Source organism: Suillus fuscotomentosus, assembly GCF_016647785.1.
Source record: "Suillus fuscotomentosus strain FC203 chromosome Unknown F5891scaffold_32, whole genome shotgun sequence".
NCBI classification, from domain to species: domain Eukaryota; kingdom Fungi; phylum Basidiomycota; class Agaricomycetes; order Boletales; family Suillaceae; genus Suillus; species Suillus fuscotomentosus.
In genome coordinates this window covers 39167-52900 of record NW_024539544.1, presented here as the reverse complement: position 1 = coordinate 52900, position 13734 = coordinate 39167, and the positions used below count along the sequence as shown (strand labels likewise).

At 46.8% G+C, this 13734-nt stretch overlaps 5 protein-coding genes across 5 annotated transcripts; 1 reads left to right on the top strand and 4 right to left on the bottom strand.

Annotated features, from left to right (window-relative positions):
* Positions 1-1618: 1618 nt before the first annotated feature.
* On the top strand, positions 1619-3812 carry F5891DRAFT_1189573 (uncharacterized protein; the record flags this gene model as incomplete). Its single annotated transcript, XM_041367188.1, has 8 exons — positions 1619-1765; positions 1819-2015; positions 2099-2939; positions 2983-3119; positions 3171-3455; positions 3512-3611; positions 3667-3693; positions 3753-3812. 8 exons carry the CDS (start codon positions 1619-1621, stop codon positions 3810-3812), a joined length of 1794 nt encoding a protein of 597 aa, XP_041225028.1.
* Positions 3813-4267: 455 nt separating this feature from the next.
* Positions 4268-5241, bottom strand: F5891DRAFT_1038380 (uncharacterized protein). The gene has a single exon (XM_041361890.1). It carries the CDS (start codon positions 5079-5081, stop codon positions 4482-4484), a length of 600 nt encoding a protein of 199 aa, XP_041225027.1. The 5' UTR covers positions 5082-5241; the 3' UTR covers positions 4268-4481.
* Positions 5242-5623: 382 nt separating this feature from the next.
* Positions 5624-8383, bottom strand: F5891DRAFT_1233092 (major facilitator superfamily domain-containing protein). Its single transcript, XM_041369598.1, has 16 exons — positions 7866-8383; positions 7709-7808; positions 7515-7657; positions 7395-7465; positions 7228-7338; positions 7045-7173; positions 6808-6992; positions 6722-6759; positions 6627-6670; positions 6499-6573; positions 6392-6445; positions 6197-6338; positions 6075-6133; positions 5970-6016; positions 5804-5922; positions 5624-5753 (listed from the first exon to the last, which is right to left on the bottom strand). The coding sequence occupies exons 1-16, from the start codon at positions 8046-8048 to the stop codon at positions 5640-5642; spliced, it is 1614 nt and encodes a 537-aa protein (XP_041225026.1). The 5' UTR covers positions 8049-8383; the 3' UTR covers positions 5624-5639.
* Positions 8384-8718: 335 nt separating this feature from the next.
* Positions 8719-9292, bottom strand: F5891DRAFT_953625 (DNL zinc finger-domain-containing protein; the record flags this gene model as incomplete). Its single annotated transcript, XM_041375196.1, has 2 exons — positions 8719-8884; positions 8943-9292. The coding sequence occupies 2 exons, from the start codon at positions 9290-9292 to the stop codon at positions 8719-8721; spliced, it is 516 nt and encodes a 171-aa protein (XP_041225025.1).
* Positions 9293-12744: 3452 nt separating this feature from the next.
* F5891DRAFT_398778 (flavin reductase like domain-containing protein) lies at positions 12745-13720 on the bottom strand. Its single transcript, XM_041371689.1, has one exon. The coding sequence runs from the start codon at positions 13668-13670 to the stop codon at positions 12885-12887; it is 786 nt and encodes a 261-aa protein (XP_041225024.1). The 5' UTR covers positions 13671-13720; the 3' UTR covers positions 12745-12884.
* Between the last annotated feature and the right edge of the window lie 14 nt (positions 13721-13734).

The window sequence follows — 13734 nt, the reverse complement described above, 5'->3', positions numbered from 1 at the left end:
ACGCAGTACGTCCCTGTGAGGCCCAAGTACTACTTCGCTACCTGTCCGACAACAATGTTCATGTTACCTCCGCCCCTCTCATCACTCGATGGGCTCGTCTTCGCCTTCCAAATGGGCAAGTTGCACGGTCTGCATGGAAGGAAAATGCTATGTCCAAGCAACCAAGAATGGCACGCAATGTGAAGGTATGTTTTTCATGGTCACTCTATTAGTATTATACATTGACACGTACACTAAAGTTATTGATTGACGGCAAGACCACTGTTGCCGAAGTCTTATTTTATTTCAATATGATGCTTCACGACGAAGAGAAGACCTTTGCTTTCGTATCTGAATTCAGCCAGCCGCACACAGATCTATTTGAAAACTCGTCGCAAACGGTCTTTGCCTGTTGTTATCGTGGAGACGCTTCATTGAAACTTGTCGAGGTTCATACTATACAGTCTGTGGTGGCTATGATTCCTCATAATTTTCCGGGTATTGATGGCGTTCTTTTCTACCTCGTGGAACGACCAGGGTTGGACATTATAAGAATGAGTGGTGTGGAAGAGGAGGGTATTCTTGACGAAGAATGAGTTCAATTACTTTTTTATACGAGATGCAAGCATGTTTATTTATCTGACTACTGCATCACTAAAGAGCTTCTTCAAGTTCTCGTTTCATTGCACGAACCACAAGAAAATTCTTGTCTGTACGCGATCAATCGTACCATGCTTCATCCTCCTCCTTCGACACATACTTCCAGTAAATTGATCCAGGCGGTGGTGGGCTTGGCGTTGCAAATATAGACTTCATATTACTTTTGGGCATGGAGAGAACTGGTCGGGTGATAGTGGACGAGTGTGCCATTGGCTCAGGTGGGTCGCTTTCAGGCTCGGTGACGCTGTCAGGATCGTTCACACAAGGAGGGGTGATGACTTGCTGTGGTGTTGGCTCAGGTGGGTCGCTTTCGGGCTCGGTGATGCTTTCAGGATCGTCCACATGAGGAGGGGTGATGACTTGCTGTGGTGTTGGCTCAGGTGGGTCGCTTTCGGGCTCGGTGATGCTTTCAGGATCATCCACACGAGGAGGGGTGATGACTTTCTGCAGTGTTGGCTCGGGTGGGTCGCTTTCGGGCTCAGTAACACTTTCAGGATCATCCACACGAGGAGGGGTGAAGACTTGCTGCAGTGTTGGCTCGGGTGGGTCGCTTTCGGGCTCGTCAGGCCAGGGAGGCATAGTATTTGGGTGATGCCTTCAATATAAGTTGTTGAACCGAGATATAATCATATAATAGTGACTCACAACAGTTGCTGTCTGATCAAGTGTTCTTTCTCTGGATGCGCATGCCAGTATGCTGGGTTGACAAACATATCATCCGAGGGTGTCATCTTTGGTGTGCTGGAACGACTGTCTGAAAAAGATATGCTAAGATACATTAGTGATAACAGTGTTAGAAGTGATGGAGAACATACCTAGTATCAGCATCGTAGCCATCATTATCCTGATCAAAAGACATATCTAAAACTCGTTGAGTGGATGTAGGATGAATTGATGATACTATAGAATGAATTGGACTTAGTCCGAAGTTTCCTTTCTTGACTTGTACTGCAGCGCCCCTTCTCATCATACCATCATTATGCCTGACACAACGACTTCACCGACAGGATACGCCAATCTCCTCATGTCTCAAATTTCTCCACAACATTCTTTTAATTCACAACTTAATTCCGGCAGCTCACATAATTTTCAAAATACCCGGCGTGATTGCGATACCAATAATACCGTGAGTTCTATGATAGAGAACTTGTTACATTAATGAGATACACGTGTCATTAGTCTACCATGTTGCCCGAAGGGCTCTGGGCTCTTCTTGATCAGGGTCGTTTATCTCCCAATGATCCTGACGTCAACATGATCTCACAATTGAGGCGAGAGATATCGGAACTCCAGCACACAGTCGCCTTTCTCCAGTCGGAGAAAACACAACTCGTCAATGAAAACTTGTGTCTGAACACAAAATGCGAAACATTGCAGTAAGTTCCAGTCATATCATGCGCATATATGCGCACCGTGTTTGCTGATGCGATCAATGATGTCATGGTATATCTTCTCTCAGGACCATACTTGTTAACAGTCGAGGTTCTGCCAGCTCGACTGCATCAAGTTCTTCTTTGTCGGTTGCAAGTGACAGTACTGCGGATCGAAAACCTACTCTTCTGGACGTCGCTCGTGAAGATTCTGATCATGACCTCAACGCAATTGATTACCCACTGGTCAGATCATGGACGAAGAAAGACTGGCAGGAGAACATGCCGTCAAGTACATCAGCCAATCCTGGATCCTCTGGGAAAAAGCGAGGAGCCACACGCATGGCACGAGGCATCAATGTAGCATGTACCTACCTGCAAGACCAAGTTGGCCAGCCGGTGTCTGCACAACGGGCAAAAACCATCCGTCTTTTCATGCTGTCATGTTTTCGACAACTCGAATCTCAAGGTCTCGCGCCCGAATCCATCGGCCAAGCATCGCTCAAAGTCCTACATTGGCTTATTCACATGCTACGCAAACATTACATTGAACTCCGTCTATGCGCTGACAATTGGAAAGCTATGAAATTAATGATCGACAACTATTCCCAATGGTACAACTACCACGTCGTCAAGAAACAAACTAGCGGTCATGTCAAGTCCGAAGACATAGAGACTGCCGACGATGACAACAACATTACCCCTCCTTCTTCCTCACCATCTGCGACACCTGCTGTTACCCCCCCTTCCTCATCTTCTTCAACACCTGCGGCTACCCCTCCTTCCTCATCTTCAACTTCTCATAAACGAGTTAACGTTGATATCGACCCTGTTGCAGAACCAGCGTTGAAAAGACAACGAGTCGAAGTGGAGGACCTCTCACCTTCACCTCTTTTAACTGGCCCTGATAATGATTTGTATATTGCACCGGTAAGTCAAATTTTCCTTCCATTTTACTTATTAATTGTTGTAGATTATGCCACCTGCCTCACCCCGCACTGAGAACGAAATCCCGCGACACGCATCACCAGAACGTGAACCAACCCCACCTCCCCGTACCGACAAAGGAAAAGAGAAGGAAGTGATTACTGTGGAGGTCAACAATCCTCTGTAAGTGATCGCTCTATTGCTCATTACATTCTACTGATACTATTAATTTAGTTCTAATCTTGTCTTCAAACCTCGCCCCAAGCCAATCCCAAAGAAAGCTCCTGCCTCCATCGACTCTGCCACTTCTGGAACGACTAGCGCCGAGCCGACTATCATCACCCCTCCATCCAATGACCCATCGGATACCAACGCAGCTTCCCTCGCTGTCAAGATGGAACTCCTGGTAGCGACCCCCACGGAGCCCATTCCCGGTGCAATCAACTCGAAGGCCCAACCTGCAAAGAAGCATCAGCCGAGCACAAAGCCCATGCGTGTGAGCTCGAAGATCACGGCGCGGTAAGATTTATCTATTGCGGTCACAGCAAGTAAGGCTAACACTATTATTATTATAGGAATCTTTGTGCCCTCGAATGGCAATCGAACGGCCATCAGAAAGAACCGGCAAGCGTCTTTGCAACCTACTGGAACAGTCTATCGAAGACTGACAAAGAGGTATGTCGTTTTTGTATTGATGTCATTTATCTACTGACTAGCACTATTATTGAAGGTATACAAGCACAAAGCGGCTCTACAGGTGCGTGGTTTTCATGATATCCACGAGTATCTTCATACTAACAATGATTTGCCTTATAGCTCGGCTCGGCTGGACCCACTGAAAGGAACGGCGCCGGCGATGATGCAGATGAGGAGTAGCGGATGGATACGAGGCGGGATGGCGGGCGCGGGATGGCGGGATGTCGGGATGGCGGAGGCGGGCGCGGGCGCAGCGATACCACTACCTAACCATAGCGATACCTATAGATACATCATTCAATGGCATTAGATACCTATTCATCTCATCTAATTGGAACATTTTCAGCACATGTTTGCATCTAAAACCCATCTAAAACCAACTAAAATCGTATCGAAGCTCGTTTCGGTCTCTATCGTTTTTCGTCTCGAAAAGTCCCACTTTTCTAAAGAGGTCGAAACATAACGAAAAATTTCATTCCCTCATATTTTTTTCGATCTATATCTACACGTATCTACGTCATTCTTGTCGATTTTCACTGGGGTTCAACGTTCAACTACCAATGAAACGCGAACATTCCCAATCAAAGTCAACGTAAAGCAAATCGATCGAGGAGTGGTCACGTGTCACAAGGACAATACAGTGTATGTCACTCAAAAGCGGCAACTACCGACATCAAAACTTGTAATTCTATCTACACCTTCAGAAATACCTCGTTCGTCTCAAAAACCTAACAAATGTGCTATGTTAGAGTAGTATAGTAAGTCTATCAGAATACTTTTTCAAAAAACTTAAGTTTCAAAATTTTCGCTAGCCAAAAGTGAATTTCGAGCGGAGCGTGTCGGAGTTTCCTATTTGGGTATGCGGCATCTGACGGCCGACTCCGCGATTAGTCGACGGGCCCAGAAAGAGGTGATTGTCATATTGTTTTTTGCACCCTCTCTCATTTTTCTCTTTCGAAGATAGGTAGATGTTCGTGCTGTGCCACTGTATGTTGGCATCGAGCGTTTGGGCAGTTTCACTGGCTTCGTATCCCCTGAAAACACATCCTGATCAAATTTTCGATGTATATCAGTGCACTGATTGATATTACTCACTGAACTCATAATGTTCGCCCAGAATTTTTGAGCAGATACTGCTGCCCTCCGTGCACACCCCTCTGCATAATCCACTGTCTCTTCAGCCTCGACCACAATCTCCATAGCTGCTTCATCATCCGACTCGCTTTCATTATCTGATACCTCTCCTATATTGCCATCTATGAGACTGAATGACAATGCTCCATTAAAGTCGGACTCGGAGTCTGCTTCACTTTCGGCATCTGAGACAGGCACATAATCTGGGTCCAGAAAGACTTCAAAAACATCTTCTATCAGCCCATTGTCAAAGCACCTCGATGATGAAGCATACTGCTGCTTCGCTTGCTTCTGTCTTTTGGTAGGAGGAGGCATTCGACAGCAAAAGTGAACAATTACGTAATCAGGCGAAATTTCGGAAATTTAGATTTACGCTCCTTTTGTCTAAGTTTCCTATCAAAATTTCAATCTAAGCACATATGGATCAAAATTGCGGCCTGGGGAGAGTTGCTGTCCCTTAGTGACATACACTGTAGCTACACGGAACTGACATCTAATCTCGTCAGATCCATTTTCCTTCACATATATCTTACCAGGACATGATGAGTGTTATGCAGAAAATAAGAAAAATAACAAGGAATGAAGTCAGGCAAATGAGAACAGTAACAAAGATTGTGGAGTCGTAGAATAATATATATGCTATAAATGAAAGTAGTCGTGGAAAAGAAAACTGCCCTTCTAAATGAATGTATGAGGATAATCCTCGTCTGTTGCGGAGATTACAAGTAGATGCTGGAATTATAATACTCTGTAAATCGAGTCCAAAAAAAACGAATGAGAGGCTGTTTGCACCATTGTGCCTTGAGATCGACATCGCGAGTAAGGAACGTGATAGACTATGAATCGGAAGCTCATACACGAATCAACCCGAGCCTAGTTCAGTTGGGATTTAGGAAATTCAAGCTGTTCTGGGTTTTCTTCATCTTGCATTAGCTGGCTGCACATTGTACTCCGTTTTCGAAGCGAGGGTCCATACAAGAAAAGAATCTTCGGGGGTGGGTTAGTAATGAAGTACCGAGACATGTCGAAAAACTCACGAAAGGGACTGGAATGAGGAGGACTGCGACACCACCAAAGATAGTGTTGGCCCATTTGTATGTGAGCTTCTTGAACATTATGTGAGAGAAGAGAGGGAATCCAAAGCTACCCATGTTACCTATGGTTGCTCAGCACGCGCATACAAAATATGAGGTGACAACGTACGAGCTAAACCCTGGCCCGCCAAAGCAGAAGACGCCATTGGACCATAGCTGCATGAGCAGAAAATGTGAAACACAGATTACAGTGGAGATGGTACGAAGTACTTACCAGTCTGCCAGATAAATGAAAACCACCTGATATGAAACAAATGAACAAAACATGAAGATCTGGTTAAAGTGGTGCCTGATGAGCATTCCCGACCCTCGTATACATCGAAATGATAAACACACCGATAAGCCGACAACAGGCCACATCCAGAAGATGCGAGAATCCGCTGTCCATGCATAGATGAATATCGAGGTAGGCAGCAAGAGTGCTACTAAACAAGCGATGTATAGCCTTGCTTCAGGGCCCCTCCGAGATACGCATTTCCTAAACAGATCGGTTGGGTGCGGTGCATAATTTTATTGTTACAATTGACTCACCGGTACAGCACATCCTGGTAGAAGTTGGCAAGGAGTCCCAGTATACTTCCCACACTGCGAGGACGAATTAGGTGAGAGGGTCAAACGCTCAACATCAAGACACTTACACGACGGTAATGAACACTAATCCACTCTGCCCGACGTTGAAGTGATATATATGCTTGAAAACCCCGGACACGGATCTGCTCGCATTACTTAGTGGCAGGTCCTCGCTGGAAATAACATATTTGCATACCCGATCTGGACGTAGAGCACACCAGACATGAAAAAGACCCAAATCTGTGGAGAGAACTTCAGAAACAACGAAATACGACGGGAAAGGCTACAGACGCATATACTAGTCACGATGGGTTCAGTGAGAACAAACACTAACCACCATCAGCACCACCTTGCATAGCAATCATCAAATGACGTACTGATTGGCCGAGTACACGACATCTTAATCATGGCACTCAATTTCGGCCGTGTCTCCTCTCCCCGGACGCGGTACCGATCGTCCCCAGTTTCCTTACAGAGTTTCTTGGCTATGCGTCGAAGGATAATTTGCGATCGGGTCTCCTCCATTATAATTAGGCTAAGAAGGAAGTAGGTCCCCTGAACACTGCGTTGATTGTTATTGAAACGTATTATAATTCAGAAAAAGATATACGTACATCGCTTGAATCCTCTGGATCCATCTCCATTGGAGATGAGGGTTCAATTCCAGCCAAGCAGAGATGATCGACCCCAAACCAGTGGTAACCATGCTCACCATGGAGAAAACAGCCATAGGCAGGCTGCGCCTGGAATATAAAGTATAAAGTGAATGCAGGGCCACGAAAAACGCAATCACGTACTCCTCAGGTCCCCATATATCGGCAATCGTTCCACCCACCAGTATTGCACCGGTCGAAGCAAAAGCACCGCCCAAGATACGCGCAACCATAACAGTCTGGATATTATCGGAGCTACAGTTCATCAATTGTCAATCCAGTCCACAAGAAGCCAGAACTGCGGCACACACAAAGCAGCAAGCACGTTGCACATAGCCCCAAGAAATACCGACACCAAGTAAATTGGCCTCCTCCCAATTTCCTGTAGGAAGCCATAAGCGCTGATCGACAACCTTGCTGTCATTTCATACCTCACTCAGTGCGGACGTGAAGAGAGGAACAATACCAAAACCTAGAGAATAAAGACAGTATGCAACAGTAGCTTGAAAGCGCGTGCAGTTAAGATCCCGTATCATGGAATCGTAACCCATAGCAAATGATGGAGTCGCAGGGGCTAAGGATGCCGATCAACCAGTAATATTTTGGGGGGATTCATAAGCCTTACAAGTGATCCCATTGAATGCACAGACGAACAGGGTAATGCACCATTTTCGCGTCCATGAGTAGTTGATTGGATTCCTCGGGTCTCCACATCGAAACTCCACCTAGCAGTATTGATGTTAATGTAACGGACGGATGAGCAGAAAAGTGGTAATACTGACATAGAACGAATCTGTGGGGGAGACTATGGTCGACGCAGCATAAACCGAGTCTGTAGGTGAGCCTATGGTCGAGGCAGACTTGTTGGCGTTGGGAAGGGTCCCAAGGGATAGAGTCTTCACCGGACTGATGGGCACATTGAGCAGCATCGGGGACATGTTTTCAGGGGCATTGTCCGTGCCCATAACTGAAATTGGAGAAGACTGCACCGACGGGCTGGCTATGCGGAATGGGCCCTTGTTACGACCATTGAGAACGTTGGCTTTTGAAGAGAACTGGCACCGTCACTCCGGTGGCGGAATTGTCATATTCGAAAATGGTTGCTTCATCTGTGAGGTTTCGGGGTGGGGGTGCATGTTACGTGTTCGGCGAATCTATTGAGATCGATCATCCTAGGGTCGTTTAGGCCATTGACGCAATCGAATGCCGTGTTTGTTTGTTCGGTTTCGTAGTGCATACTCGGAGAAGGCTTCCCGGCTCTTGGAGGACTGTATAGCCGTAGCATCATTATGAAGTCTAGCACACAATTTACGAGTCAACGGGCATCAGCGTCAATGTGCGTTGAGCCGTGAGGACAAACGCATGGAAATGCAACCATACAGTTGTCATATAACCCCGGCAATATTTTCGTCGTTCGCCTTAGTCACAAACCGCGTAGTGTCACAGTGAGGGTCGAAGGCGAGTATCATTGTTCCGAATAGTAAATGTAACAGGACGGAGATCACGCCAGGTGCGATATCAACAGGAATGATGTTGGCCCTCAGGAGAGCGGAGTATACTCAGGCCGTTAGCTAGAGCTGCAAAAGCAGCTTTGGGGCAGACACACCGAGTACTAGGAGTGCTTTCAAAGTTCATCTACTTTCTACCAACTTCAATATCAGCATATTCTACTACACCATTAGCATCCAAGGAGCCTTTTTGGACGGTTTCGCCGCGAGCTTTAAGGAGATCCTCGATATTTCTGAGTTTTCCATCCTCTGTGCTATCCTTGAACCAACCGAGATTATCCGCGATGAGATGCCTGACGGGGAAAATATAGGCTGTGAGATTTAGCAGCAACGAAATCGATGGGCCCGCACCTATTTTTGCATCCAGGGCATTGGACAATGACAATACCACGTTCGTATGCACGCTTCGTAAAGGTGTGCGAAGAACGATGAGAGCATGCTTCCGCTGTACAGGTAAAAATGATGCCTAAGCGAGCCTCTTGGATCGGATGATCATCCTTAATCTGCTCCGAGGATGGCGAAACCGACAAGTTTGCCCGAGGCGTGTTTGGGTGCACGGACGATTTTGATCGTGTAGTTCCAAAGGAAAGACAAGCAGTTTGTGAAACCCTTCTAGATGTCAATTTAGTGCATGGTGTAACGTGGACTCTGTAGGGTATACGGATATTGTTGATGTTACGAAAAAGTTTTGACGAAAACATCCTGCTACAACTCTGAGTGACTAGTCCGAGTGTAAGGCAAGGTTAATAGCCGGCGCTTGGTACCACGAAACTTAAATCTCCACGACGCTACGATTACATAACGATGTCTGGCTCATATCATATTCTCGAGAGCTCTGAAGTTGTTTTGGTGCACGACGTAGTGCTGCAAAACGAAATTTCAGCTCCTGAAGCTTTGAAGGCCTGACGGGTTGCAAGTTCTCGAGCTTCTAGCTCGGCACTTACAGTTACCTCAATGGAATTACCCGCTCAAGGTGCGCTACCGTGACCGTGGCGAATATGCCACTGTCAGGAATTTACTCATCGTGCGGTGCGGTACGTTACTCATACTGCGTATATCGTATGAAGGCTAAGAGGAGGTATCCTGTCAATGCACATGCTTCGTTCACTAGTGCTACGTTATGCTCGGGCTCCATTTGTACATTCCGAACCAACAACACGTAATTCGGTACGATACATGCTGAGTGAGTATCTGGATCTTGTAGCTGCAGTGTTAACTTGATGCGGGTAGACTAGTTTCTGAGAGCTTGCTGATCACGGTGGGGTACCCTTACGGCTGTCACTTGGCCGGGGGGGGGAGCTGATATGCGGTAACGAGCTTATTTTCTGCGCGGCAATGACTCGAAGCGATCAAGCTGATTATAGGCCCACCGCTGACTCAAACGGTGGAGAGACTCGAAGGTATTATATATAATTTGAGCTACCAGAACGGGTTGTATAAGACATGTTGTTCATTTCGGTCTGTTTTACAGCATGCTGACCGTGGCCCTGTATAATATGGGTTTGTAAGGCGCAGGAACTTGAGGGAAAGATGAAAGAAATTTAACCGGAGCAGCACGTCAGCCGAATACAGCACACGAACAAGTACTAATATCGGGCACCTGCTCGATTTCGGTGGCGAGATACTAGGTAGTCAGATGTGCAGAACATGCCATCGGAAACTAGCGTACAGTATATCACACAAATTGGCACTTAGCGAGGCGTCATAGCAAGTCATCAAATGAAGAGTGTAATAGGTGTAAAAATCAGATTATGGGAGCAACAAGGGGAGCTGCAGGCCATCAGCAGAATATAACATGAGCAGAAGCAACGTTGCACGCAGAAACAAAACAAGAAAACATGACAGCGGAATGTTTGAATTTCAATGTCCGAATATCTTGCAGGCAGCGCAGCATTGATCGCGACCGTCGGAAGTTTAAACGTGGAAAGTTTGTGGTCCGACTTATGGTTTTTTGATCCGGCCTAGTTCTGCAGACAAGTAATGTACGTGCATACATGAATATCTAATTGGACTCAATGTCAAATCCCTGAAGTGCCGATATTAACTTGTGAGGTATCAAGAAATGCCCAAATCGCGGAAAATTTGTGGGAAATAACCCATAAGGCCCCTGAACGGTTCCGCCAGCTGATCCGGAGTAAGCTGCATCATCCACTGGACATCCGAATCCTAAGATCATAAGTAGCCCTAGCTGTCGCATGTTCGGCCCCACATCCAAAGATCGAAAGCCGTCCGTGTTCAATTTCAGCAATTGTAACATGAGAGATTTCGTAAGCTGCGTAGCACTGCTGGAGGGTGTATTCCCATTTTGCAAGGCCAGAGAGACGTGCACGTTAAAAGAACCTGGAACGATGTTAATACGAATTATATGCCATTCACCTAGACGCTTGCTATTGGTTGTATTGCCATATGGGATTCAGAGAACTGTCAGATGCGGAGGAGCTTCAATTAGGATTTTCCAGATCTGCCTGCTGGAGTACAAAAATAAATCAACGGTGTGAGAGCGAGATGGAAGATACCAAATTGGCTAAAGAGGGACGCTGCCAAATATCATCATCTGCCGGATCAAACTAGAATGGAAAAGGTACTGAAGCCGAACAAATTGTATCGTGCTGTAAACAGCACGTTACCAAAATAAATGGATTAGAACCCAAAGGGTCCTTCGAGAAGCTGCCTTCGATGAGCTGGTGCCACTAGTATAGTAGGCTGAAAGAACTTTTGAGCTACGCGTGGTGGACAACTGTATGAACAGTTCCGTAAGCAGTCCGAGGAGCCATAAATAGGTGTAGGGTCAACGCCACTGTCGGCCATAGCCATATGAATATATATTATACACAATAAAAAGGGATGAGAAGACATGTTGGATGGTGGTCCTTCACAACGTCCAAGGTAAAACTCACACAACCAACGATTAAGACAAAGGCTAGGTCTGTGGGCCAGCTGCGCCTCGATGAATCCCTGTAGTAAAGAGAAACATCGAGAATGAGAGTACCGAGAGGAAAAGTCACCAAGAAATGTACCTACAACACCATCGTGACATGAGGATTTGAGCAACTGTGGCAAGAAACGGGACTGACAGAATACTGATGATGGGGAGAATGCTGAGGTCGGTGGTGATCTTGATGATGGATCTTAATGAAATTACAAACTGACCCTATGCGGGTTACCTGTCCACTTCATGCCCCAAGGACCGAGGAGGCCGCCTCTCTTCATCGCTGTGTCAAATATGAGCTAGAGGGCACAGCATGTGGAACGAGCGATACAGAGAATAGAATTGACGTGTGCAGTGTGGAATAATCGTATGGATGCAGACAGATACAGAACGCCTACTGTGGTGATGATATTACTGTGTGGGGAGGGACTATAAATCAGCTGCAAGTGATACCACATGAGAGATTAACATATACCTGGAGTACACCGCTAACGGGACACGGACCCATGAATTAAATCCAGCAAGACGAAGGACCCGACGACAGGACCCGAAACGCAAAGGTCGATGCGACTTGACGGCGAGGGACTTACACTTTTCATTGTCACAGTCGGTGGAAGTGATCGTGTTCTTCAGTTGTTGCCGATACACCGCATGGATCACAAGCCACGGCAAGGATTAGCAACGACACATGAACTGCCGGTCTTACAAATTATATCGGCGTCCCACTGACAATGCCTTTGCCCATATACCGCTCTTGAGGATAATGACACCACGTTCGTTGCATTGCAGGCTTAAGGATATTTTGCTGATGGTGGCACCAACGATGGGCCAGTACTCTCATCCTATCCTGGAGGTACGCTCGCCATTGCAAATGATCTCAGGTGTAGCAACTCGCGGATGCTGGAGCTATGGTTCTGGGCTCATATCTCCGTCATGGCGTTCCGGTGGTGCTCAAGTTTGTAACAGCAGTGCGGATGCACTCATACTGATCCCTCGCGCGTGCATCTTCTACACGGTGTTTCCTGCATCACCCATCATGGTTCGCCCCAGTGGATCGGTAAAATACTTGTTGTTCTCCTTGTAGTCGCAATTGGGTCTGGGCTCGACGTTAGCTGGGTGTGGAGGATGTCGCACCTTGGAACGCGTGATTACAATTAGAGCGCGTGTATATCCATCGTCACCCACCCCACACACGATGCGGGCGATACTGGGTGAATTGGTTTCTAGTCATAGACTTCCGGAGATCTACGTGATATCATGTGTTTCATTCATTTCAGTGGGAGAGACCTGATGGATTGATGAACTCTGAGTTACGAGTGGATGCCGACAGATCATCGATTATTGTCGAACATATTCGAGATGAGTCATGGGTTTGGTATCTTGCCCACAGTGGTGTAGGCTCTTCGGTGATAGAGTAAAGGTAACGTCCATAATTTGTCATTCTTGAACTGACCCTCCGGCTCTTGGACATCCTCCACACGTAAAACACGTGCGATGAATAGCTCTGAAGCCAACCCACTGCCGCCTTCTACTTGCTGCACCTCCGTTTCCCACTCCTCCATGCTCGAATGCAACCACCGCGTATCACTCAAGGGCAATGACCGACCGACCACAGCGCAGGAGAGCGCGCCTAAAGCACCTTTGATCACTGGGAGACCATCTGCAGACTGCGTCCACTGCACCTCCGAATTCGAAAAGGGGTGCAGATCTGGACGGGAGAACAATTGTGCAATATGGGGTTGTGCAGCAGAAAGGATGTTGACGACCATATGGGACGACATTTGCATTTGGGGCTTTGATGCGTGGCCATTTAGAGCCAGAGCCATCCGTGAAGGGACGCGGAGAGAGAATGCGACAAGCGGATGCGGATCGAGCGCGATGGACGTGAAAGACGACAATGTAGCGCCATGAAAGATTGACGGTGCTTTTTTCTGGTATTGTATGGACGGATCACTTCGTGGTGCAGTTTCATGGTCTGGTAGGGTTGACGTGACTACCGCCACAGGCTGAGCTGTCTCTCGGAGAAGATTGCGCAGAGATTGTTTGACGAGCTTTGCTTGTGCAGATGGCGCAGAGCTATAGCTTCGGAGTAGGTTGTCGCTCAGATTATGCGTCGCACATCTGACAGTACTTGTGCATGACTGTAGCATATTGAATTTTGGCTACATGAGATAGTAATAGTATGTACCAAAACATCATTGGGAGTCGCTGACT